This window comes from Oryctolagus cuniculus, chromosome 12, assembly GCF_051225735.1.
Source record: "Oryctolagus cuniculus isolate XC-2025 breed Fujian yellow rabbit chromosome 12, ASM5122573v1, whole genome shotgun sequence".
NCBI classification, from domain to species: Eukaryota; Metazoa; Chordata; class Mammalia; order Lagomorpha; family Leporidae; genus Oryctolagus; species Oryctolagus cuniculus.
In genome coordinates, this window is record NC_142878.1 from 11,169,930 (window position 1) to 11,197,374 (window position 27,445).

At 45.6% G+C, this 27,445-nt stretch overlaps 1 protein-coding gene across 15 annotated transcripts in view; it reads left to right on the forward strand.

The window, feature by feature from the left end:
- The window catches only part of TJP1 (tight junction protein 1), a 261,078-nt gene extending 243,259 nt beyond the window's left edge, over positions 1–17,819 (forward strand). For 6 of the 15 annotated variants that reach the window (XM_051822263.3, XM_051822266.3, XM_089311177.1 and 3 more), the window contains 8 exons: positions 22–894; positions 1,040–1,134; positions 2,208–2,435; positions 6,852–7,018; positions 9,212–9,689; positions 11,576–11,793; positions 13,740–13,883; positions 16,281–17,819. In XM_051822263.3, the coding sequence (XP_051678223.3) occupies positions 22–894; positions 1,040–1,134; positions 2,208–2,435; positions 6,852–7,018; positions 9,212–9,689; positions 11,576–11,793; positions 13,740–13,883; positions 16,281–16,375 (2,298 nt within the window). In that variant the 3' untranslated portion in view covers positions 16,376–17,819. Of the gene's footprint in view, positions 1–21; positions 895–1,039; positions 1,135–1,409; positions 1,459–2,207; positions 2,436–6,851; positions 7,019–9,211; positions 9,690–11,575; positions 11,794–13,739; positions 13,884–16,280 lie in introns of those variants that run through there. The other 9 variants (XM_051822264.3, XM_070053525.2, XM_089311179.1 and 6 more) reach the window with 3 other exon arrangements.
- The last annotated feature ends 9,626 nt before the right edge of the window (positions 17,820–27,445 follow it).

Sequence of the window (27,445 nt, forward strand, 5' to 3'; positions counted from 1 at the left end):
AAGTGTGAATTTTTGATGCAGGTCTATAGAAAGGATCCGTATCCTGAGGAAGTGATGAGACAGAATCCAGCTTTGAAACAGCCAGCTGTTGGTCACCCAGGGCAGAGGCCTGAGAAAGAGCCCAGTCTGACCTATGAGCCCCAGCTTCCCTACATGGAGAAACAAGCCAGCAGAGACCTCGAGCAGCCCACATACAGATACGAGTCCTCCGGCTACACAGACCCGTTTTCTCGAAACTATGACCATCGCCTGCGATACGAGGACCGCATGCCTGCATATGAAGAACAGTGGTCGTACTACGATGACAAACAGCCCTACCAGCCTCGGCCGCCTTTCGATAGTCAGCACCCTCGAGACCTTGACCCTAGACAGCACCCTGACGAGCCCTCAGAACGAGGCTATTTCCCACGTTTTGAAGAGCCAGCCCCCCTGTCTTATGACAGTCGGCCACGCTACGAACAGCCGCCCAGAACCTCCACCCTGCGGCATGAAGAGCAGCCAGCTCCGGGCTATGATGTGCACAACAGACAGAGACCAGAAGCGCAGCCCTATCCTGCAGCAGCCCCTAAGTCGGCGGAGCCCAAGCAGTACTTTGACCAGTACGGGCGAAGCTACGAGCAAATCCCGCCTCAAGGGTTTGCCTCCAGAACAGGCCACTACGAACCTCTCCACAGCGCCGCAGTCGTCCCTCCGCTCATACCTTCCTCTCAGCATAAGCCAGAAGTCCTGCCTTCCAGCACCAAGCCACTGCCCCCACCTCCAGCCCTAACCGAGGAGGACGAGGACCCAGCGATGAAACCACAGTCTGTGCTCACCCGAGTGAAAATGTTTGAAAACAAAAGGTCTGCATCCCTGGAGAACAAGAAGGAGGTGAATGACACGGCCAGTTTTAAGGTACATATGTCCCTCTGTCTTCCCACGCTGGGTCCACAGGCACCCCGAGTGGAAAACAGTTCTGCCTAGCTCTCCCCTCCCCGTCGCGTGGAGTCTCTGTGGCAATTATCTGTTCTTCGGGCATGTTTATCTTCTTTTCCTGCAGCCTCCAGAAGCATCCAAACTTCCAGGTGCTCCCGTCACTGGGCCTAAATCCACCCCTCAGAGCCAGTTCAGTGAACATGACAAAACTTTGTACAGGTGAGCATTTGACCTTCTTCGTCAATGAGAAAACCTTTCACTGTTAGAGCAGAGCTGTGAAGAAGGAGAGAGGACCTCCTTGTTCTTAAGTGACATCAGCCAGCTCTCTGAGCTGAGACAGTGATCCTGGAGAAAGCTGAGAGCTTCCTCATCCCTTCTGGGACAAATCTGTGTTTTACTTTTAGGAGACAGAAAATCTTTGAATCTCTTCAAAATAAGTTTTTCTAGAAAATGATGAAAAATTTCAAAGCCCTAACATTTGTACTCTTTTTCAGTTTTAAAAGTGCTGTCAGACATGTGAACTCCTAGTCTGTAGGGGTAAGGAAACAGGATGAGACTGGTTAAGATAACTAAAATTAACCCTCTAGTGAGCATGCCTAGTGTGCTCGCCCTTGGGCTGAGCACACCAGCACACGTGGGAACCCTGCTGGTTTCTGCCCTTTGGTTTTGAGAGACAGGTGCTGAGGCTGCGAGGGATTAAGTAGCTTATAGGACCAGTTAGGGCTGAGAGGGAAACGTGGCTAGCTGCTCTCAGCCTGTGCTCTGAACCCTGGCCCTGCTCATGCTAACAGTTGATGGGCTGAACTTGAATGCAGTTCCTCTAGCTAACTAATGTGTTTTATTTTCTGAATATGTGTCTGCTTAGAGTAACAAGGAGCTACTGTCTAACGTAGCGGTTTGCTTCATGACTCACTTTCTTCCCCACGTGCTTTCCGTGCCCTCCAGAATGTTGGGTGGTAAAGCCATTTGCTCATGAGACTCATTTATTGATCCTGAATTAAAGGTCTTAAAAATCTCTCAACATCTGTCGCTTGTTGTCAGCATTGGTCTGTGTATCTTAGAAAACCTTTTTCTCTTGGTTACATTTCCCTTCCTCACTAACTGCTTCAGAAATGCTGTGAGCTGTTACGAGACTCACAGCCAGGAGGAAGCTGTGAGGATGTGGGCTCTGTGTCTCCAGTGGACTGTTTGCTGAGTGCTGTTGCTGACATGAAGATAAGATCAGTGTAGTCCATTCTGCTTCTAAAAGTAACATCTAAAAAGTTGTCTCCCTGTCTTTCATTATCTGTCAGGATCCCAGAGCCTCAAAAACCGCAAATGAAGCCTCCTGAAGATATTGTCCGGTCAAATCATTACGATCCGGAAGAAGATGAAGAGTATTACCGAAAGCAGCTCTCGTACTTTGACCGGAGAAGTTTCGAGAACAAGCCTGCGGCACACATTCCTGCCAGCCATCTCTCAGAGCCTGCCAAGCCGGCTCATTCTCAGAACCAACCAAATTTTTCTAGTTATTCTTCAAAGTAAGTTCCTTCACCAAAATCGTAAAAATATTTTCAGTAATATTCTTCAAAATAAGATTAGGGTGAAGTATGAGGATTCTGCTGCATGAAATGGAGTTAATCACTTGCAGTTCAGGACATTTTGAAGGAAAGTAATTGAGTGTACACGTGATTTCTGAAGGCTGCAGTGTCTGTGCACTGTCCACACTTCGTGGTTGTGGGTGTATGCTGATGTTTTGTTCTTCCCGAGTTCCTGCGCTAGAGAAGATGCTGGAGTCCAGGGCCCTTGGAAGGGAGCTCCTTGGAGAAGGTGGCCTCGGGGGCCCCGAGTCGCTCCTCATCTGCACATACACGCCCTGATGCTTCTCTGCCTTCTTTTCGATTCGTTCAGTATAAAAATAGAGATGTTAGGGGACACTGGAGGGAAATACTGAAGGATTTTTTTCCCTCAAGGCGGGAAAGAACTTGTCTGTTTTTATTATTGGAGCTCGAGGGCACTTTCGAAATTTGTCAGTGAGGAAGTCAGAATTGGAGGAGGTAAGATGGCAAAGCAGCGTTGAGACTGAACTCTAAGTGTATGCTGCTTCCTTTCGTTGGGGATTTTGTTGGTGCTATTCCTTCGTGTGCCTTGTGTCTCCATCTGGTGTGCTGCCCTGGGTGAACGCTGACTGGTAGAGAATTTGGAGAGTTGGTATAAAACCACATGGGCACAAGTGGATTCATACTTCAACCAGACAAAACCCACAAGAACAAAAACAGTGTGGATTTGTAAAAAGGACTTTGTTTACACAGTCCCAGAAGCCAGCTGAGTCCTTAGCCAGAAGACCCGTGGCCAGGCAGGGAAGACCCGGAGCTGCTGGGGAGAGAGTCTCCGAGCTCAGGGCAGGCCCATTGTACCCTCTCCCTTCCGATCAGCGTGTGAGCTGATCAGAGGTGGTGCATCTGAGCAGCCCCTCACAGCAGCACGGGGATGCTGGGCTCCCACCCAGCAGGTGGACACATCTGAGCTGTCACATGTCAGTTTTGTGGCCAAGATTAAAAGCGTTCAGGTTTTTACTTAGTTGCTTTGGATTGTCTGAAGCCAACTATCATTTGTCATTTACTAATGAGTGAACATTCTTTTAAGATGCACTACAAAACATTTAACATTAAAAATTTTTTTTTTAATTTACCACCGTTTTTTCTAAGACGTCATTTGAAGTGAAGACTTTTGGGTATTTTTCCATTGTCATCAGTTTAAATCTTAATGGCTACAGAAGAAAGCAGTTTATGAGAAACAAAAATACATTCTTTGAATGCTGCCGTGGGAATTGTGTTAAATGCAAATAGTGTCTTACATTAGTGTCGGGAGCCTGAACTTCCCTGCATGGCTCCGGGGGTAGCCAGGAGCATTCAGGCTAGTGAGGCACTGAGGCCTAGAGCTCTCCTTCGCTCTGCTAAGGGAAAAGGCCATAGCCTATAGAAATCGTTTTCAGCCATTAAACAGATTTGTAAGTCAGCCTAGGGGTGTAGTATAAAGAGAAGTTTATTCTTTCACAACCTAATAAATGGGATGAAACCTTAAAAGCATACATTTAGGTCTAAAAAGTAAATAAAAGGTATTCAGAATTGTATGTGTAATTGTATGTTGGCAATTTTTTAAGTATTTATATAGGTATTGGATGGTTCAAGAATCTGGAAGGAGGGGCGGGCACGTGGCACAGCAGTTAAGCTCTGATGGGGTGCCCTCCTCCCGTGCTGGAGTGCCTGAATTGCCTCGTCCCAGCTCCGCTTCCTATACAGCATCCTTCTGATGTGCACCCTGGGAGGCTGGAGTAGTTGGGCCCCTGCTGCTCACATGGGAGACCCGGATGGAGTTCTGGGCTCCAGGCTTTGACCTGACCCATACCTGGCTGTGGCCAGCATTTGGGGAGTGAACCAATGAGTAGGAGCTCTCTTTCTAGCTGCCTCTCTCTCTCTCTTTCTCTTGCTCTTTTGCTCTGCCTTTCAAATAAATAAACTTTTAAAAAAATATTTTAAAAGTTAATTAAGGATTATAGAAGATGACTAAGAGGGAAGTCATTTTTAAGCTGTTCTACTGTCTTGTCCAATTAATACAAGTGGCAAATGGTTGAAATGTGGAACCCTCTGCCTACATTTCAAAACCATTTACTGTTTGTTGTGAGTTAACTGCCTTTAGGCCTTTAAAGCAAAATTATCTTCTTGATGATAGGAGCTTAAGTTCCACTTAAAAACACATTACAGAAATGGTGAGAATTAGCAAGGGGGTATCTTTGTTAGCATAGGCCAAATGCCCCAGAAAGCAAGAGCTCCAGAGAGCTGCAGTCGTCTTGGGAAGGATAAGAGATACTTCAGAAACTCACCTGCAAAGTAAGTTAGAAGTTTCCAGAATTCTAAGACAGGGAGGAAAGAGGAATCTTTCTGTGGGCCTGTTCGCATATCCCAGTCCAGAGACTGAGTCTGCTTCTTCAGGACACCTCGAGGTTTTATTTTATTTATTTATTTTGTCAACAGAGGATGTACCTTTCAAGACAACTCTGTGAGACTTCCAGCCTCAAAATAATGGTGGTGAGGTTTAGCTTTTTTAAAGCTGCATTTAAGAGATTGTTACTAGGCTGCTTTTTGTGTGCATGTGACGTTTAATAGACGAGCAGTTAGAGTCCAGCTTGGTAGCCTTGCAAGTAAGGCTTCAGCCACCACTTAGCTCACAACTGGAAACAGAGGAGGCTGGTGAGAGAGGGTGTGTTACTCAGGGTGCTGTGTTAGAGACACGTGTCTGACAGCGACAAGTTCATCTTGCCCTACTAGGGGAACCGCTTCACTGTCCTGCTCTATCACTTCGTCACATTTTTGCTTCAACAGCTTCTTTGCCCAGCCCTTTCCCTTTATTGGGGTGTTTCACTCTCATTTATTTAGAACTTAGAGGTTCTGCTCGGCTAACCACTCCGGGATTGGGTTCATGTCTTTCCTCACTGTGAGCAGCTGCAGCAGAAGTGGGCAGAGGCGGGAGAGGAGTGATGCTCAACACACGTTGCTATTCCCACTGACACCATCGGAGTGGGGAGGCTGAGCAGGCGGGCGGGGCGTAACTGAGTCACTGCATTTAAATACGCTGGTAATCTGGGATAAATGAGAGTAGCAGTAGGTTCTTTCGTAGACCAAATTATGCTGAAATGGTGGATGTTGGTTGACGTTTTGAAAAGGCATTTGAGTTCCATTTGCTACAAATTTACTTAGTTAGATTGACCATTTTCTTTCATTTTTCTATTGCGCTTGCTTTGCCATCACCTAGATATCTTGGCTCTTACGCTAGCTATGACTACTTGAAAAGGAGCATCAAGTGGTAAGACTGGCATCAATGTGAGGCTGTTCCATGAAGCGTCCCTCACTGTGTCATTGGCATTTATGTGCACTTTCAGTTCTTAACACCATCTTCAAGCATTTTAAGTAAATGCACAAAAGCAAGGAAACAGCATAGTTTAAAGTGAATCATAAGACTCTTCAGTGGATGTCTTCTGTGAAAGCGAACATGCATTCCGGTGTATATGCTGTTGTTGGTGCACATAGAGCCAGTGCAGCTTTGGCACTCTGCAGTAAGGTTTAGATGGCAATGTTGCAATTATGGGTCTATTTAAAACATTTCTTTTGTGTGAATTTTGTGTTATCTATTAATAATTGGCAATCCGAAAAAATAAGGATACATGGCACAATTCAACTTAAATAAGCCTTGTCAAATAAAGAAATATCTGCTACACTAGCAGTCACTAAAGAAACAAAAAAGAGGTGGTAAATCAAGGGCAAGTTTTAAAGTGAAACCTGTCCAGGTTTTTAGTTTTACTGGAACACAGCTGTGCCCGTTTGTTTGCTGTCTGACTGCTGAATAGTCGTGACAGAGGCTTTATGGCCCAAAAAGCCAACAGCACTTACTGTCTGGCTCTTCAATGAAGAATTTCCCAACCCTTTGATGTGTGTTGTCACTTTTTCGGTACTCTGAGTGTGCCACATGCCAAGGCTTCGTAACTTAGATACAAAATTGGAAGTGAGTCTAAGGAAGATTTGTGCCAGGATATATTTTTTCAAAAAATATTTGAAGACTTTCTTTAAACCTATCTATCAATACTAATTTTTTTGTAAATTGACACAAATATTAAAAGTATACCCAAAATTTCATCTGCCTTTTGATTGCTATCTTCTGGATGTTGTACTAATACTCTTCGAGTTATCTGTGCTGTCTTGACATTTCTTGTGCTGGTGAATGGTTGAATTTGTTTGTATATTTTAGTAGAGTGGCTACCCACATTCAAGAGAAGAGATTGGGAGATGTCTGGGTTTTTGGTTTTTCTTTTGAAAATGAAGGGTACTTGGAAGAATGAGAACATGTTTGGTAACTGGGAGTCCATTTTCAGGTATTGTCATTTTCTTCATTTTTTTTAACAGGGGGAAAGCTGAAGCTGATGCTCTGGACCGATCGTTTGGTGAGAAGCGCTATGAGCCAGTGCAGCCCACCCCTCCCCCTCCCCCACTGCCCTCGCAGTACTCGCAGGCGGCCCAGCCTGGCGCCAGCTCTTCTCTCCACATGCACTCGAAGGGGATACATGGTGAAGGTAGGCAGCGCACACATTGTTAAAGTGGCGTAGTATTATTTAAGAGGTTAAGTTCCTCATTTCTAAGCACGTGGTTCTTATTTAAAAAATCCATAACTGGTGGTGGGCATTTAGCCTAACAGTTAAGACGCTGATTGGAATCTGCTAATGCAGATTGTGCAAGGCAGCAGTGGTAGCTCATGTCCCTGTGTTCCTGCTGTCACATGGGAGACCTGGATTCAGTTCCCAGCCTCCAGCTTTGGCCCTGGTCCAGCCACAGCCGCTGCAGGTATTTTGGGAGAGAACATGTGTATATGGGAGTGCGTACTAGTTCTTGCTCTGTCTGCCTCGCAGATTTACAACAAAACACGTAATAACTATCTCCTTTTGGCTGGGAACGTAAAAACTAAAGATTTTGTTAAAAGTGTGTCTCCTCTGTTTTTGTGACTATGACCAACATGTTGGGCAAAGCTTTTAGCTAAATATAAGGATAATTCCAGAAGTCCATGGAATATGTATATGATGAAGGAACTACATGGATTCTAAAATTTTTTCCACACCAAAACTTTTAAATTCCATTTTTCTTTAAACTTTTTTGAAGCACTCTTAGATTTTAATCTTCTTATTAACCTAGCTCTTGTTTTTCACCAGTCACCAAATCTTGAAGTCACTCCTGCTTACCACTGTATCTAAATTTAAATATGTAAATGATAGTTTTATAAAAGGCATGGTCCATCTTCACATAAGGACAGAGGGACATCATAAAGTTTTGCATAAAACATACCCCATAGCACTTTGCCTTCTGTATTTAGAATCTTTGGTAAAATGTCTGCATTATTGGATAACGTATCATTCGTTTATTCATTTTAATAGCCGTATATGACTAATTACCTGTTCTGCTAACACTGTGCTAATTCAAACAGTACTTCTCTACATAGGAGTCCAATTCCAGGATGGATAAGTCTTCTACCAAATTGTAGTTCTGTATTGATATTACTCAATAATAAAATTTTCTTCAAATACTATCATGTCTACAGATAAAGACAAGTTTGAACTATCTTCTTTCCAATCTTTTTTTTTTTAATCATTTAAAGATTTATTTTTTTATCTGAAAGAGCTACAGAGAGACAAGGAAAGACACAGAATCCCCAGATGGCCACAATGGCCTGGGCTGGGCCAGGCTGAAGCCAGGAGCCAGGAGCTTCATCCAGGTCTCCCGCCAACCTGGGTGCAGGGGCCCAAACATTTGGGCCATCCTCTGGTGCTTTCCCAGGCCATTAGCTGGGAGCTGGATGGAAAGTGGGACAGCTTGGACAAAAACCGGTGCCCACTTGGGATGCCAGCGTCACAGGTGGTGGCTTTACCTGCTGGACCACAAGGCTGGCCCTTGATCTTTAGGCCTTTACTTTCTGACCTTTTTGCGCTGGCCAGGACCTCCAATGAACTGTTGAATGAAAATGCTGAAAGCATGCATCTTTTGCTCATTCCCACGTTAAGGAGAAAGGATTGAATGTTTCACGCTTGTGATGTCAGCTGTAGGTTTTTTTCAGGTGGCTTTTACTATGTTGAAGAAATGGCCTCTGTTCCTACTTTGCTGAAATCATTTTTTTCTACATGTGTTAAGGAGACCATATGATTTTTCTCCTTCATTCTCTTAATGTTAGATTATATATGAATTATATCCTCAGGTCTTTAGGAATTTGGATTAATAACCTTGTAAGTCCTTGGTGAGCTTTACTATCAGAGTCGTGGTGGTTTTATAAGAGAGAGCTGGGACACGTCCCTACTTTTTTCTATTCTCTTAAAGAGTATGAACAACATAGTTGTTACTTTCTCCTTACTTATGTCATAGAATGCAGTTTATACCATTTTACACTGCCTCCCTCATCTGTGAATGGAAATTCCTCTTGTTCCACATCTTAGCCAACACTTCACATTACACATTTCAGTTTTGCCATTCTGTGAGATGTGAAATGCTATTTAATGTATTTTTCTCTTCTATGTTTTCCTATTTGATAGTAAGGTTGAGTGTCTTATTGCCTGCTTACTGGACATTCTAGTTTTTGCCTGTTCATCTTCCCTTAGCATCACACGTTCTGCCCAACGCCGGGCCTCAGCTCCAGCACCAGGACAAGTTAAGCCCAGAGAGATGTCAGAGGGGCTGTAAAAACTTCTGCCAGATAGTTTGTAAATGTTTGTATGTTTGTTTTGCAGGTAATTCAATGTCATTGGATTTTCAGAATTCTTTGGTATCCAAACCAGACCCACCTCCATCTCAGAGTAAGCCAGCAGCTTTCAGAGCACCGCACCGAGACGATGCCGCTCAGCCTGCTTTATATCCCCAGAAAAGCTTCCCGGAGAAAGCCCCCGTTAATGGAGCTGAACAGACTCAGAAAACCATCACTCCAGCCTACAACCGATTCACACCAAAACCATATACCAGTTCTGCCCGGCCATTCGAGCGCAAATTTGAAAGTCCTAAGTTCAACCACAATCTTCTGCCAGGTGACACTGTACATAAACCTGACTTGTCTGCAAAAGCCCCAGCTTCTCCAAAAACTCTTATGAAAGCGCACAGTTCCACACAGCCTCCTGAGTTTGACAGTGGAGTGGAAACTTTCTCCATCCATGCAGAGAAGCCCAAGTACCAAGTAACTAATATCAGCACAGTGCCTAGAGCTGCTCCTGTGGGGTAAGATACTTGCCTTTGTTTGAAATGTTGGCTGCACTTAGTCTTAGGAGAGTTTGATCTAGGTTATGAGATTGAGGACTTGTAATGATTTAACTCTGACCTCCACGGAGTGTGCTGCCACAAATGCCATCACTGACAACGCCCCTCGGGACGTCCAAGATGTCAGTGAAGTTCTAAAGCTGATAGCTCTGTGGTTGGTAGGTGTTGTCACTGTCCCTGTTTCACCACAGGCTGAAGGTGAGTGACAGGGAACAGTTTGCCCCAGTCTCAGAGCTACGATGAGCTGAGCCTCGATGCAGCCCTGGTTGTCTGAGCTCAGAGCGTGCGAATGAGCCTTGGCCTCCAAGTGACATGTATGCAATCTAGCCTTCTACTTGTGGAGTGCGTTTGGAGAGTATCTATGTCTTTGCCCCCCATTTTTTCAAGAATGCTAAAAATAATAAAGATGTAGTATCATTGAAGTGGCTGTTACAACAGTTAATGTTGAGTAAGATGAGCTGAACAAGTGAGACAAAGCAAGCCCACCTGGAGCCGCCTCCAGTACTCTTCCCATTGCACAGAGGCTCGCCAGGCCCATTCTGCTGCACCTAATCTCTCAGCCTCCTAAATCCAGCTAAACTGTCAAGCCAGCCTCGGGGCAGAAGCCCTTGGAGGCAGAACCAAGGCCCAGGGAGGCCATTGGCAGTCTGCTTCCCCCGAGGAGACGGTTGTGTCCATTGGCTGCCCTCCTCTCTGGGTGTGCATGAGGTTCAGGCCAGGGGCTGCATGGTGCTGCTGCCCCAGGCCGTGGACTCTGCTGCCGCGTGCCTGCGCCGCAGGAGGCCGTCTCGCCGGAGTGAAGCTTCAGTTAACCTTCACATACTTTGTTGTTGATCCGTGTGTCATCTTACATTTAAGTCCTGGCTCAGAACGTGACTTCGGTAAGTCCCGATAGCCTCCATTTTTAAAGCAGATTCCTTTGCCCTTGGTGTTCTCTTGTCCGAGGTAAGCTAGTGTCTGTTTTGTGGGTGTATGCGATGTATTCATACCAAAGTCTCACCTCGTAGAACCTTGGAGGCCATGCTTTTCACAACAGGGGTGTTTGTCAGTCAGGGAGTGTGGAGGAAGGAGCCGTAATGTGCCCGCGTAGAATCCCAGCAGATTTTAAGGTGCTTTCCATTGTAAGATGCACGGTTATTTTATGTATCGTTAGAAAGGGAAAAGAATGCTACCAATTAAAATGCGGCTTACCCTCAGCTATAAAACACCAATTTCATGGATGTTAAAATGTGTTGCTTGGGGTGGACATTGTGACGCCGTGGGTTAAGCTGCATAGTGGCACAGCCCCATCCCATGTTGGAGTGCCAGTTCAAGTCCCAGCTACTGCACTTTGGATCCATTTTGCTGCTGATGTTTCTGGAAAGGCAGCAGAGGATGGCCCAGGTCCCTGGATCCCTGCCACCCATGTGGGAGATCCAGATAGAGTTCCTGGCTTTGCCCTGGCCGAGCCTTGGCTGCTGTGGACATTTGCAGAGTGAACCAGTGGGTGGTGGGTCTCCCTGCCTCTTCCTCTTTCTGTCACTCTGCCTTTCAAGTAAATATTTTTTTTTAAATGTTATTAGTAGTTGGGTGAACACAGTGTCAAATTTTTACATTTAGATTGCAAAATCAGTAATGAATGTGACTTGTCTAGTTACCTTCAAAAATACAGTGGATAAGAATACATTCTTATAGTTATGTAAACACAGGTATCTATAACTGAGGGAAATCATCACTAATTGCTTATTAATGTAAGAAGCATACTGGTTATATAGAGGAACAAAGGGAAGCCACCTCCTGCAGTGGTCCTAACAGAAACTGCCTGCATGGCGTTGGGAGTGTACTCATTAGCCGTTTCTCACTCTCAGCCCATCCGCTGTGGAAGAAGATGAAGACGAGGATGGGCACACTGTGGTGGCCACAGCCCGAGGCATATTTAACAGCAATGGTGGGGTTTTGAGCTCCATAGAGACCGGCGTCAGTATAATTATCCCGCAAGGAGCCATTCCCGAAGGAATTGAGCAGGAAATCTATTTCAAGGTCTGCCGGGACAACAGCATCCTCCCACCTTTGGATAAAGAGAAAGGTAGATGCTGCTTTTGTTGATTCTTATTAATGTAAAGGGAATAGATCTCATGTATCTCATAGGTACAGTTCTAAGAAGATAACCATCCTCCCTCCCTCCCTCCCTCCCTCCCTCCCTCCCTCCCTCCTTCCTTCCTTCCTTCCTTCCTTCCTTCCTTCCTTCCTTCCTTCCTTCCTTCCTTCCTTCCTTCCTTCGTTTTTTGTCTTTAATTTTTGCAAAAACATGCTTTCAATCAGCTCTGTAATCACAGGCTTAATTCACCACCAACCATGATATTCAAGGAGTGAAAATTAGGAGGACTGTAGTTCCACAGGAGTATAAACGAGGGCTAAAAACAAGAGTCTTATCACAAGATGTCTGTTTCATTCCTTTACTTTTTTTAATATTTTATACTAACTGCCACATATCAGAAAACATGATCAATTTGACTTTTGGGGACTGGCTTATGCATAGTGGTTTCCAGTTGCATAAATGTTTCTGTTTCTGCTTAGTTTTAATAATGTAAGAATTGCCTTCTGTGCACTTGAGAACTTACGGTGCTCAACGAAGGGAGACCACAGCAGCCTCTCTTCTGCCTGCACGTCGGGCCAGCCAGAGCCTGTGCCGTCCATCCGTGCGGGCACACAGTACGTGCTCACAGAGAGTAGCACCATGGGGACCTTCCGCAGGATACTGTGCTTTCAGTATGAAAGCAGAGGTGCTGGCAGGTGATAGCCCATCCGGCATCCCTCACACATGACTGCCAGGCAGTCTTGGCTGTATCAGGTCACACCCTCCATATGTGTGGATGGGTTAGGTGACACCCACTCTGCCTGCTGGCTGACTGTACACGTAGAAGGTAAGCCTCTGGGGCAGGTGCTGTCTTCCTCATCACTCCTGAGCCTCACGCTAGTGAACGCTCTGCTGAGTGAATGAAACATCCTGAGGGTGGGACTGCATGTTTCTGTGCTGCCGAAGCAGCACGGGAATGCTGTCAGTTTCCTGCCTTCCCTGGCCTGTCAGGCTGCTGCTGCCTTGCTGAACTGCTGAAGAGCTTCTTCACATCTCTCAGTCTCTCAGCAGTGTTTCACTACGTTGCATTAGCTCTCTTTCCTAACATCTGATTCTATGATCGCATTCTAGGGTAATTTGTTTAAAAAAAAAAAAAAACAATAGGACTGACTGTGTTATCCTTGTATGAACCCCTTAAACCATGTTTGTAGCAAAATGTTAAAATGTGTGTTTAGCCTAGTAGTCAAGACATTGGTTAAGGTGCCTGCGTCCCACATCAGAGCACCAGGGTTCACTTCCCAGCTCTGACTCCTGGTTCAGCTGAGGAGACGCTGGGAGACAGCAGTGAGGGCCCAGCAGTGGAGGACCCACCACTCATACATGTGGGAGATCTGGATTAGTTCTTGGCTCTTGGCTTTGGCCTTGGCCCAGCCCTGGTCATTGTGACATTTGAAGAGTAAACCAGCAAGTGAGAACACTCTTTCTTGCTCTCACCCTTCCTGTAAAATAGAAAAGTAGTTAAAATGGAAGGTACAAGTAGTAACGTTTGTGAAAAGTGCACATCAGTGTTTTCTGCTACAGACTCATAGGACTCATATGACTGCATGCGTTAGCTTGTGGCTATTTAGCACTGTTTTGAATTAAAATCTGCTAGAAATGTAAATATACACTGATTTCAAAGCTAGTATTGATTAAAAGTTGAAATAATAGTGTTGGTTATACTGAGTTGAGCAAATACTAAAATTGATGACACTTGTCTCTTTTTACTTTGTTGTGGCTCCTGGAAAAATTTTAATTATATTCATGATTTCTATTACAATTTCCTTGGTCAGAAGTGCTGTAGAGAACTAACCCTACTTGGTTTCAAAGTGTGTAATTTGGAGGGGGTGGGAAGAACCGAGTGTGGAAGGAAGACTGGCATCTAACCTGTGCACTCTCCTCTTCCCTCACTCCAGGTGAAACCTTGCTAAGCCCCTTAGTGATGTGCGGGCCCCATGGCCTCAAGTTCCTGAAGCCCGTGGAGCTGCGCTTGCCACACTGTGCGTCCATGACTCCTGACGGTTGGTCTTTTGCTCTAAAATCATCCGACTCCTCGTCGGGTATGCTGTCTTCACTCTGTCCTTTGGGGCTTTGGATACTGTCGTTGATTAATCCTAGGCTGGTGATGTTGCCTGTGCTGTTTGTTAGCGAATCTCCACCTCTGTTCCTGTGGCCTTGTAGGCATCACTGGTTGATTTATGGTACATGTGCTGTCAACAGGTCTGCAAAGGCAGAGTAAAGTGTCTGCCTTTTGAAGAAATAATTTGGTTGAAAGTTGACTATTCCGTGGTGGTCACCAAAATGATTTGTTCTGTGAGAGGTTTCAGGACACAGTGGGAGAGCTGTGAACTGTGCTATGTATGCAGTCGTTTTATGTAGTTAATTCTAGTTCTGGTTACCATTCTTTAATTTCCTAATCTGCAAAGTATATATACCAGAAAAACTCCAATGACAAAAGATCTTCCATTGGGATCAGACTTGGCCATAATTTTTCAATGTAAAACTCTACATTAAACTTCTACTATATGTCATTTTAAAATTACTTCTTGCTCTTAAGATCATAATATCAGTGCTTCCATTGCATTTTGATATTTCTTGTTTCCTTCAGTAACTTATGTCAGTTACCCATTGGAACTTTATTTTTGGTACAGAAAACTTTATGAGAACCAGATAGAAAAATAAGAATTTAAAATTCTGCTTCTAAATTTTTGGTGAATCAGTTGGGCATTGTTGAGTGCGTTGCTTGGTTTTAGTTTGGTACAATATGAAGTAAAAGGTTATGGTCTAAAGTTTGTAGTAGAGGTATTTTATTGTTATCCAACAGAAAAAAATGATATATATATATATATAAACATAAATTTTCTCAGGGACTCCCCAGAGAAATATTCTTTAGTGTAGGTTCAGTTAGTGGAGGAATATTAATAAAACTGCATTTAAAGGTTATATTCCAGAAGTCAAAAGTCAGGCTCTGACTGCCCTCCACACCAGATGAGGGCAGATATCTTGAACAACCACCTTGGTAGTTAGCCTGCTTTGTCAGTGGTCCTATCTGAAGTATAAGTGATTTGCACATTTGCTACTTCCATTGTTTTATGCCATAACATAAAATGTTTTGGTTAGATTTTTTTTGTTAAATTCGAGTATATTCACCCAGAAAATAAGTGTTATTGATGTAATACTGTGTGACTATAGATTGCATTGCTACTATAAATTTCTGTTCAAAAAGTCAGTGTAGATTTTGATGACTCCAACAAAAACTAGTCTCTTGTGAAGAAACTGGAGCCTAAAGATGAGATACCTATTTTATTTCCTTTAAAAGTGGTGCCATTAAGTGTATCTCATTGCCTGAACAGTTTGTTCTCTATGGTGTAACATAGCCTTTATATTCGTATATCGAAGAAATTGAATCACTTTTTAACTGTTCATCCCATCATTTTTAACTGTTCATCCCATCATGAAATGCTATTGACTTCAGATAATACTTAGGCAGTAAGTATGTAGCTGGCTGATGTAGGCAAGAGTGCACCAAGTGGCACTGTTGACATTGTGGCCAAATAATCTTTTGTTGTAGGGACTGTCTTTTGTATTTGGGATGTTTAGCTGTTTCCCTGGCCTCTACCCACTAGGTGCAAGTTGTAACCAAAAAAAAAAAAAAAAAAATCCCTAGATATGGCTCCTTGGGGACAGAATCACTCCTAGCTGAGACTACTGCTGCAGAGGAACCGAAGGTCAACAGTTCTGACTGTCCATGCACCTAGATCCCAAAGAGACATTTAGTCATCCCAGCACTCTCTCATTTAGTACCCACTCCCGGGGGTGCTTAGCTCTGGTTACAAATGTGAAATCCCCAGGAGCTTGTTCAGCACTCACATGCCCCAGACCTGCCCCAGACCTGCCTCGGACCTGCATGGGCAGTTCTGGAAGCTCTGTGAATGGTTTTGAACCAGAGTCACAGCTGAGCTACTACGGCACAGTTTTCCTGGTCGGCTTGTTTGGGGTTTTCCCTTTGGCTTTCCTGTTTGTCCTGTTTTTTTAAGGAGTAAGAAGGTCTTTAGGAACGAGATTCTGTGGAACTTTCAGGGTTGGTTTGTTGGTCTGTAGCTGAGTGTGAGTGATGTGCTCATGTACTCAGCTCAAATGGGTGATCGGTTGTTATGTGAAAGTGGAAGAAAGATGTTGTTCATCATTGGAACTTAGGGACAAGCTGAGACTACCTCAGGCACATGGTTGTCCTTTAACTCATTTTTGAGAAGACTGTTGAACGTTTTGAATCACAGATGCCAGCAAATCTGCATTGAAGGGCAGCACCGAGAGTTTTGCTGTAAGTACAGTGTGTTGAAGTGACAAGGGAAAAGCGTATTTAAATACGTATCTACTTGCATTTTGTCCCTTAGTTGCAAGCATCATGCATAGCAATTTAGGCAACTAAATGACGTCAGCTTCTTTTTCTCTCCTAGGTGATCCTAAAACCTGGCAAAACAAGTGTCTTCCTGGAGATCCAAATTACCTTGTGGGAGCAAACTGTGTGTCTGTCTTGATTGACCACTTTTAATTCTGAAGCTACAGGAACTTGATTAAATAATGTGAAGCTGGGTTAAATTTACCAAGTCTAAAATGGAACCACTCTATCAAGTATTCTATTTTTCTTAGAATTGATACTACAGTTTGTTCATATTAAACATTTGTTTGGACTGGTCAAGACTGTGCGCATGCCCCTGAACCATGAGCAGAACACATGCCGCAAACTGCATGTCTGCCACTGAAGAACTCTTGCTATTGGCTGGAGGTTCAAAGATACTTTGCTCTGTAATGATTTTGTACTTGTTTTTATGGTCACTGCTTCACTTCACATACTGATTTCCGTTAAAATACCAGCCACTAATGGGGGTGCATTTAGTTCTGTTATTTCCAAAGTACATTGTTTCAAACTTTATTATGGCTCTGGCCTAACACACATATTTTATTTTATTATGCATGAAGTAATATGCACTTGTTTTTTAAACGCACCTGGAATATATAACCAGTATAGTGGATTTAACAGAAGTGTACAGCAAGGGGAATTTGTGACTTTGGGTGGGGAGGGTTTCAGGTGAAGACAATTACACACCTCTCTTAGGGAAGGACACCAAAGCATGTGAGACTGGCTCCGTGGCCTCTTTGGATCTAGAGATTCACCATATCACCACCGATGTACTGACCAGCAGGAATGCCTTACCCTCATGTTTTTAATTCTTAGATCAGTTTCGCTGTGTATTACTAAGTTCTTATGGCTTTTGTGCACATCTAGATACTGTATCATGAACAAGATTGGATCAATGTGGAGTTGGTGGTTTCAGAAATGTATAAATCACCCAGAAGAAAATAATGGTGTGATTTAGGGAATTTTCCTTTTTTTTTTTTTTTTTTTTTTTTTTTTTTTTTTTTTTTTTTTTTTTTGCCAGGGGGCAGTGGTTGTTTTCTTTTGGGCTTGCATTTGAACACTTTGATGTTTTAAGGATGCTTGTACATAATGCGTGCATACCACTTTTGTTCTTGGTTTGTAAATTAACTTTTATAAACTTTACCTTTTTTATACATAAACAAGAGCAGGTTTCTAAAGGCTACCTTTATATTCTCTCCTGTACCTCTCGAGCCTTGAACTTCGACCTCTGCAGCAATAAAGCAGCATTTCTATGACACACACAAGGTCATTTTTTAAAGAAAAAGAATGCACAGAGTTGTTACATTTTTAAGTGCTGCATTTAAAAGACAGTTATTCAGAGTTCTCTAGTTTGATTAAATTCTTGCAAAGTATCCTTATTGTAATTTGTGATACAATGCTGTGCCCTAAAGTGTATTTTTTTACTAATAGACAATTTATTATGGCACATCAGCACGACTTCTGTTCAGATAATACACCACTACTTTCTGTTAATCATTAGGTGTGACTGAATTTCTTTTGCAGTTATTAAAAATCTCAAATTTCTAAATACGCGGAATAAACTTTTTAAAATAAAGTGCTGGTGTGGTCTGTTTGCCCACTGTTTCTGGTTTCCTGTGAACTTACAAGCCCATTTTAAGATCCTGCACATGAATTTTCCTCCCCCAGGGTCCTGCCACCTCCAGGGGCCTGCTGCTGCCCGGGCAGTGTGCCTGTCCCGAGCTCAGTACGTTGTCCTGCGGGGTGGGCAGTGCTAAGCAGAGGGCTCAGAACAGAGGCCATCAGGGAGCCTTGCCGAGGCGGGAGAGCCGGAGAGCAGGCAGCACGCTGCTTCGTGTCTCCCCAGTGCAGTGTACGCGTATGTGTCTTTGTCTGTACCCGTGTTCATTAGTTCCTCAGAAAGATGACATGGGCATTATGGGCATTTTGTTGTGTCACTGCATTTAGGAAGGAAAATGCCTTTTAATGGCTCTGAATACTCCCTTGTAGGTGCCATATGTATTTAGCCACCACCACTGTTGATGCTGAAGTTGTTGCTGAAGTGTTTTCTGGGTATCTTTGTGAAGGTAGCCCTTTGTTGCAGATTTTATGTCATTTTCTTCATTAAGGTATAATTTACATATTTTACAGTGGATTGTTTGCCACATTTTGATGAACACATACTATGCTAATCGTCACCACAGTTAACACGCAGAACAATTTCTTCATCCCTAGAATCCCTGTTCTGACCCCTGAGAAGCAGTGATCTCCTTTCTTTTCCTGTACTTCCTGTTTGAGAATGTCAAAAAATGGAATCGTACAATATGTGGCCTTTGAGAAAGATGCATTTATGATATCCCAGGAATCCGTTTTTATTGCTGAGTACGGTTCCATTGTGTGGTTGTACCAGTTTGTTTATCCATTCCCTGGTTGAGGAACTTTTGGCTTGTTTCTTGTTTTGGATATTATGAAAAAAACTGCTAGAAGCATTTGCACACAGGTTTTTATGTGAATATACATTTTTATTTCACTTGACTAAATCCCTAGGAGTGGAACACTGGGTTACTTACTGCTGGCGTGTTTAATCTTATAAAAAACTCCTGCGTTGTTTTCCAGGGTGGCTGCAGCACTTTGCACCCAGCGGCATGGGGTTCCAGCAGCCCCATGTTGTCACCAGCAGTTGCTGTCGGCCTTGTATCTTCACAGGTTCTTGTGGTTTTGATTTCTCCCTAATCACTCATGATGTTGTTCTTCTAGTTGAAAGGCAAAGTGACAGAGATCCCAACCAGTGGTTCACTCCCCACATGCCCACAACAGCCAGGGTTGTGCCAGGCCAAAGCTGGGAACCCCACCCTGGTCTCTCATGTGGGTAGCAGGGACCTAAGTACTTGAGATGTCACCTGCTGCCTCCTAGGGTCTGCAGCAGCTGGACCAGAAGCAGAGGCAGGACTCGGTCCTAGGCATTCTGGGAATGCAGGCATCATAGGCAGCTGCTTTTCCACTGCACCACAGCACCCACCCTTGAGCAGCTGTCAGTGCACTTGCTGCCATATGTCCTTTACAGTATAGCAAAGCTTCATATCTTCCCCTTCTTTAAAAATTGTGTTGTTGAGTTTTGACAGTTCTTTATGTATTCTGGATGTGAATACATAGATACATGATTTGCAAATATGCTTTCTCGGTCTGTTCTTCTTTAGTGTCTGTCAGAGAGCAGAGTTAGTAATTCTGGTGAAGCCCAGTTATTCATTCAAAGACTGTCCAAGAAATCATTGAGGCACAAAGGTTTTTTTAAAAATGTAGGCAAATGAGAGAATTCCCATCTGCTCGTTCATGCCCCCAGATACCCACCCTAGCTAGAGGACTGCAGCTGGAAGCCAGGGACGTGACACAAGTCTCCCACGTGCGTGACGGGGACCGACTGCTTGAATGCTCACCACCGCCTCCCAGTGTCTGCATTTGCTGGAAACAAATTGAGCTGAAGGTGCGTATCAAACCCAGGTGCTCTGATACGGGGTGTGGGAGTCTTCACTGCTAGGCCAAATGCCTGCCCCTACCCAAAACATTTTTATCCTAAGTTTTCTCTTATTTTTTTTTAAGGTTTTACATTGATATCTATGGTCTGTTTTGAGTTAATTTTATATATAGGAGAAGGTGTGTGTTGAGTTTTATTTAGCCTTTTTAATGTGTCCTTAACTGTAAACGCAGACCCGCATACTAAGCCTAAAGATGAGGTTGGGTTTCTGTATGAATAAATGGGTGAAATGAGTGTAGCTTGCTGTCTGCTGCATGGACCTGCGTGAAAGCCAGGCCAGGTTGATGGATGTACTCCGTAGAACTTGGTGAACTACCAGCTCACTTGATGTCTTAGCAAATCATTCACTGGGAGCAACTCACCCACGGCATCGAGCAAGTGGAGCTGACCCAGGTGTGGGTAGACCATGATCCTGAGTGGCTCCAGTCTAGACAGGGATGCAGCTGACCAAGGGATGTGGCCACAGGTGCAGGCAAGGTCACACCAGGCAGATGGGAATGAGTTTCCAGTTCGCCTTGACTTGGCCATTGAATATGGGCCAGGGAGCCAGCACCTGTTTCCTGGATGGCTGGCAGAAAGCATACCACAGCACTGCACCCGGATTCATCCCAACTCCAGTCACTGAGGCTGCCTGGGCAGCCGTACAGAAGGAGCAGCGACCTCCCTTCTCATTTTGCTTAACCAGGTTTCCCCGGGTGGATCGTGGAAGATCCAATGTAATGTGCTTTCCTGGAACCGTAGAGTCATCCTGCAATAAATGTGGTCACAGTAAAAGCTCAAGCGATTGCAGTTTTAAAATACTCAATTACTTTACCCCTTAGTGTGTTTTCCTGTTAAACCACTTGACAGTGAAATAAACACTAACTAACCCAAGTTACAGAAATACAGAAACTTATAAAGTATACAATAAACTTAGAATTCCAAATTTAAAAAAATGGCTAAAGCAAAGTGTTTGTATTCCATTCCTATTTTGTAGGAAAATTTTTTCCTTTACAGATGGCCTAAAGGTGCATGCACCCTGCCATGTGTTTCCTCTGTTCCAAGTTATCACTCAGGTTCTCAGGGAGTTTGCAGGCGGCGCTTGGAGAAGTCTGGAACTGCCGCAGTCTGACACTCTTCCCTGGCAGTGCAGGCTGTTCGCGTGAGCTGTGTCGCCAGTTGTCTGGGAGACCACATGCCTGTCCTGTTCTGTTACACTCAAGGTCTCTGCCTGCTGGGGTAGTGCCTGTCAAGGGTGCTGCGTCACCAGGCCTTCACTCGGAGCACAGAGAAGTGAGACTGATGGGTCGGAGTTGCCCTCTTGGATTTGCCCATGGAAGTCATGCAGACGTTGCGATTTCAGTGTTACCTGTGCTAGGGTTGATGGTCACAGATTGATTGGTTAATTTTTGAGGCTGCAAGGATACCATTTGTCCACAGATAACTTCCTGGTCATGAGTGGATTTGAAAACATGCAGGTGGCAATCTTTTTTACCCTATAAACAGAACATGGAAACTGATATGCCCAATATGCTGGTAAGGTTTAATGTTGAAGGGGAAGCCCAGAATTCACAAATGCCCCTTCAGTACTTGGTCATGGACGTGTGGCAGGAACCAGCGTGGACCAAGGGCTGTGGGTTCCTAGAGGCACCTGGAGGACATGGGCTTCCAGTGCACCATGGATCCGGAGCCTCTGGAAACACCATGTGGCGCTCCCTGAAACAGGACCAGGAGACAGCGGAAGGTGGGCCTGTGTTGATGGCTGTCGGCGGAAGAACTGCACAGGGAATGCTGCGGAGAAACCAAGCGTTCCTCCCTGCGTGGCTTCCAGCCCGCTGCCTGCCACCCAGCAGCCTAGCCCGTGTCACCCAGGGAGAAGGGCCTTAGTTCTTTGTTTTCAACATACTTTTCACACTTAAAAGTTGCAAGAGCAACACACCATTTGTAAGAATAATACAGAGAACTCATACTCTACCCAGTGTCCCCAAGTGTTGGGTTTGTGCACATGCACCCTAGGGATGTACAGGTAGCTTGTCTGCCGTAACAGATGCCATGGACTAGGTGAACTAACACCAGAGTCACAGTTGTGGAGGCTGGAAGTCCACAGAAGGGTGTGAGTGTGGTCACTTTGGGGAAGGCTGACCCCCATTTCCCCAGGGGTATTCCGCTAAACGGGGTGTCCTGTAGGCACAGGTAAGTCAAACTGGCTGGTACTTTTGTTCAGAACTTGTGTATCCTCTGTCTAGTTCCAGCCCCAATTGTTGAACTGCCTGTTTCTCCCTTCAATTCTGTCACTTTTTATTTCATGTATTTTGAGTTCTGTTATAAGGAGCACATATGTTTATCACAGCTGTATCCTTCCTTCCTTGTGTCTCCAGCAATTTTTTTTTAAAAGATTCATTTATTTTGGAGGAAGAGTTGCACACAGAAGGAGAGACAGAGAGGTCTTCCATCTGCTGGTTCGCTCGCGGAGCTGGGTCAGTCTGAAGCCAGGAGCCAGGAGCTTCTTCTGGGTCTCATGTAGGTACAGGGGCCCAAGCATTTGGGCCATTTTCCGCTGCTTTCCCAGGCCATAGCAGAGAGCTGGATAGGAAGTGAAGCAACCGGGATATAAACCAGTGCCTATATGGGATGCTGGCACCACAGGTGGAGGTTTAATCTACTAGACCACAGCACCAACTTCAATATTTTGTTTTAAAAGTCTGTTTTAAAATTAGTATAGCCACTCAGGTTTATTATGTCCACTGAGTGGTATCTCTTTTTCATCCTTTGAATCCATTTTCTTTTGCATATAAAAAGTCTCTCACAAAGCATACTGATTCGATTGATCTTGTTTAGTTACCTCGTCTGTCCCTGCCTTTTTTTGATTGGAGTGCTTAATCCATTTATATTCAACTATTGGTAAGATTCAATTTAGGCCTGCCATTCGACCCATGTTTATTACAGGTCTCAACTCCCCCCCCCCCATTTCTTTTTTATTGCCCTCTTTTTTGTGAAATAGTTTCTGGTATTTTCTTTGAATTCTTTGTTTTTCATGTTTTATTTTTGTTTTTATGTTATTGGTTGCTGTAGCAAATACGAATCTTCATTTACCACATTCTTTTTTTTTTTTTTTTAATTTATTTTTTTTTTTGACAGGCAGAGTGGACAGTGAGAGAGAGAGACAGAGAGAAAGGTCTTCCTTTGCCGTTGGTTCACCCTCCAATGGCCGCCGCGCTGATCCGATGGCAGGAGCCAGGTGCTTCTCCTGGTCTCCCATGGGGTGCAGGGCCCAAGCACCTGGGCCATCCTCCACTGCACTCCCTGGCCACAGCAGAGGGCTGGCCTGGAAGAGGGGCAACCGGGACAGAATCCGGTGCCCCGACCGGGACTAGAACCCGGTGTGCCGGCGCCGCTAGGCGGAGGATTAGCCTAGTGAGCCGCGGCGCCGGCCTCATTTACCACATTCTACGTCAGATTAATATTTACTCAGTTCAACAAATTCCAGAAGTGTTACTCGAGTGTAGCTCCATTTTCTTCACCCTCTTTTGTGTTAATGCCTCATATATTACATCATTATATGCTATAAACCAAAAACAAGTTTTGTAAAGTGTCTTAAGTGACTGTCTTTAAAAAAAAGCAAATACATGAATGTAAGTCTTACATTTACATATATAATTATTTTTGCCTTCATTTTTATATGCAAACTAGACAGTAAGTTTTTACTAAAAGTTAAATTTTTCAGGGCCAGTGCTGTGAGAGCAGGTTAAGCTACCACCCGCAGTGCCAGCATCTCATACGGGTGCTGGTTTGTGTCCCGGCTTCTCCACTTCTGACCCAGCTCCCTGCTAATGTGTCTGGGAAAGCAGCAGAAGTGGCCCAAGTGCTTGGGTCCCTGCACCCACATGGGAGACCCGGATAAAGCTCCTGGCTTCCGTGTGGCCCAGCGCCAGCCGTTGGTGGCCATTTGAGGAGTGAACGAGCAGCTGGAAGATATGTTATTATTATCTTACATGTGTAGAGATTCTTTTCTTGCTGTATTGAAAAAAGTTTCTCTTGGTCTTTTCAACAGTTAACAGTGATACATCTGGTCATGGGCCTCTACTGTTTATGCTACTTGGAGCTTGTATTTTGTTGATATGGAAATTAATGCTTTTCATCAAATTTGGGAAGTTTCATGTTATTATTCGTTCAAATAGTTCTTCTTTTTTCTCCCTCTCCTCTCCTCTGGAACTCCCAAAACACAGACATTGGCATTTTTTATGAGTCCCAGATTCAGGTCTACTTTTCAGTTTTCCTAAAGACAAATCGGATGATTTTTATTAATCTTTCAAGTTCATTGATTTCAATTGTCTGCCTGATCAAAACTGCTGTTGAACCCCTCTAGTAAGTTTTTCATTTCAATTACTTACTTTTCCATTCCAGAATTTCCACCTGTTCTTTATTTTAGTTTTTATCCTATTGAATGTCAGCATTTGGTGAGTCATGTCAAACTTTCCTTAAATTCCTTAACCCTAGTTTGTTTTAGGTCTTTGAACACAGTTGTGTCACAGCAAAGCAACATTTTAGTCAACAAGGAACGGCATACATTTCGGTCCCATAAGACTGTAATGGGCCTGAAAGGTTCCTATTGTCTTAGACTATGTAGCCATAGAGTGTACTGCTTACTAGAAAAACAATGCTTAAAGCGCTGCACCCTCTTAGACAGGCAGCAGCCTCGTACATCTCACGTTTACCATCTCTCTTGACTCAAGAGGCCACGTCACGGGGCCAGCACTGTGGAGCAGCCGGCTAAGCTGCTAGTTCTGACGCCAGCATCCCGTATCAGAGCACTGGTTCAAGGCCTGGCTGCTCCACTTCTGATCCACCTCCTTGTTCATGGAAAAGCAGCGGAAGGTGACACAGGAACACACACAGGAGACCCAGATGGAGCTCCAGGCTCTTGGCTTCCACGTGCTTCAGCTTCGGCTGTTGCAGCCATCTGGGGAGGTGAACCAGTGGATAGGAGATCTGTTTCCCCTCCTTTCAAATAACTTTTTTAAAAGGCCATGTCAGATGCTGACGCTATAGCGTATAGTTTGTATAAGCACACACTACAGTGTTAACACAGCGATGAGATTACCTAACGAAGTTTTCAGAATATCCCCATCACTCAATGACGTGACTACAATAGCTGCTTCCAGTTGAAGTCTTCGGTCTACTAAATCCATCAGGGACTGACCAAGGACTGCTTCCCTCAGTGTGGGTCCTGCTTTCCTCTTTCTCCGCCTGTCTCATGATTTAAAAAACTGGGCCCTTTCGATACTGTAACAGCTCTGGATGCCGATTCATCAGACCCACAGGGGTGGTTATTGCTGTGACTTCAAGTGACTTCACTGAAGAAATCCAAAGAAATCTTCAGTCAGCCTTAATGTGCAGCTACTGGTGTGTCTGTTCAGTTTACAATTTTTTTTTTAAATTATTTTCAAGTCTGCTTCCTAGTAGTTGCCTCTGGATCAGTGTATGTGGCCAGCCAATAATCGGTGTGTAGTTTGGAGAGCGCAGAGTCCAGGCAGGGTACACCCGAGCCCTCTCCAGTCTCCACTGGGCACTGTCCCCAGCCTTGTACATGGATCTCTTGTTCTGACCACTAGTGATACAGTGGGATGTTTGCCTAACTGGGGTTGTCATCACAAACCAGCCACACTACTGGCCTTTCCCGCAGTCACTGCTGTTTGTGTTCAAGGCAGCCAGCTCCTCTGTCAGCAAGGGCTGCAGGTCTTGTGGCTCCAGCAGACCCCAGACAAAGGTGCCAGACTCCCATGCCTCTTGCCCAAGATCTTGTCAAGTAAACCCTTCTCGATGTGTTCTCCACCTTTGGTTGACTTACGAAGTCCCAGATGGTAGTTCTTGATCATTTCTCTGGTTCTGCTGTGGCTTTTAGGAACAGGGTTTGTTGAACTTCCTCTGCCGACCCGGAGCCCAGCCTCAGAAAGCGCGTTCCCCATGCGTAAGCTTGTGCCAATTCCAGTTCGCCGCTAGAGCCACCGGTCTGTGGACACTGTGCTGTCAGGAAGACCTGGCACAGGGCCACACACTGCTTTGGTTTGCCACCTGGCCTCCACTTGGGCCTGTTCCCCAGGCCAGGGTGCATTCCGACAGCCGTGACTGCAGTCCTGTGAGTAGGCGGAGTATTACAGCTTGTTCGGTATGCGTTTCATGCACAATCCAGTTCAGAACCATTTCCGGAGCTCCTGCCATCCACTGGGCAAAGCAGTGTCAAGGCACTGGCCTACCCGGGGCAGGCAGGTTCCAGCCGCAGAGGCGACCTCAGCCAGAATGCAGGAGGTTGAGGGGCACTGTGGGCCCGAGGGGCCGCAGCCCCAGGGAGTAGTGGTGCAGGGTGCCCCGGGGAAGCACCCTCCTCTGACTTCCCTCCAGTCATTTCTCCTGTCGAGTTCAGCCTGCCAGATGCCAGCTTGAGAGCCTGTCAGGGTCAAGGTCCTTTTGGAAAGGAGAGGCGGAGATGCACAGTGGCCCCTGGCGGACACACAGAGCTGGCCAGAGCCAGGGCAGCCTTCAGGACCCTGACTCCCAGCCCTGTGCTCATCGCAAGATGGCCAGTTAGGACAGCAGCTGCGGAAGCACAGAAGGGCTGCTCCCTGCGTGCTTCACAGCAAGGCAGGATTCCGCGAGGGAAGGCGACCCTCAAGGTCTCCGTCGCGGAGCAATGCTGAGGCAGGCCGCTCGTGGCAGCAGGCCCTGTCAGCGTCCAGCCAGGGTGTGTGCCAAGTCTCCACCTGCAGCCATGGGCCAGGGCCATGCGCACGGCCCCCTCTGGCCATCCCTTGCAGTGGGTGACACTGAGTCTTAGAGACTCAGCAACCTGTTTCCCCAAGCGAATGCTGCGAGGCCACAGGGAGCAATGGGCGGGTGGACAAGCGAACACTCCAGTCCTGGCCACTGAGCCCTCCAGGGGTGCAGGGACAGATCCCCAGGCTGGCGGCAGGCAGCCAAGGCGCCTGGAGCCTACGACTGCCCTTGGGCTCCTCCCTGCCCACCCCTGGGGTGCACTCGAGGGGGCTCCGCAGGCAGGGTGGGCAGCACAGGCTGGGGCTGGCATGGTTCCACCCATCCCAACGCCTCAGGACCCGGAAGTGCCCACAGCCCCTCCTAGGACAGGGCTGTGCCCACCACGGAGAGGGCGACTCCTTTCCGAGTAGACCCCACACCTCAGGAAAGCAGAGCAGGGCGCTGCGCTCCGCTCGCCCCACCCAGCCTCATCTGCGTGTCCCTGGATGAGCACTCCTCTGGGCCTTGGTGTCCCCATCTGTGGGACGGCAGAGATGCTGTCATGGGAGGTGTGTGCTCCAAGGGACGGTCCCTAGGAGTGGGGGGGGGGGTCCTCACGGGCTGTGTTTAGAACAGTTCTCTCGGGAGGCGCTGCTGACATCTGTCACCCGTGCCACTGGCTCTGTTGCCTTGCAGTCACTAATGCTGCCTCTGTAGAGTCCAGGCACGCTGGGCCTTCCTCCCCTTGCTGTCCCCATTGTGTTGTGTGTGCAGGGCCTGTGGGGCCACGAGCATGCGTGCCTGTGTCAGAACAGATGGAGAGCAGCAGGCCTGGGCCCCAGGCCGTCCTGCTGCCTCTCAGAAGGCCAAACACTTCAATGGTCTTGCAAAGCTTTGGAGCCACAACCTGCAGGGTCAGGAGTTGAGAGGAGCAAAGCCAGAACATACCAACGTCCTGGGGC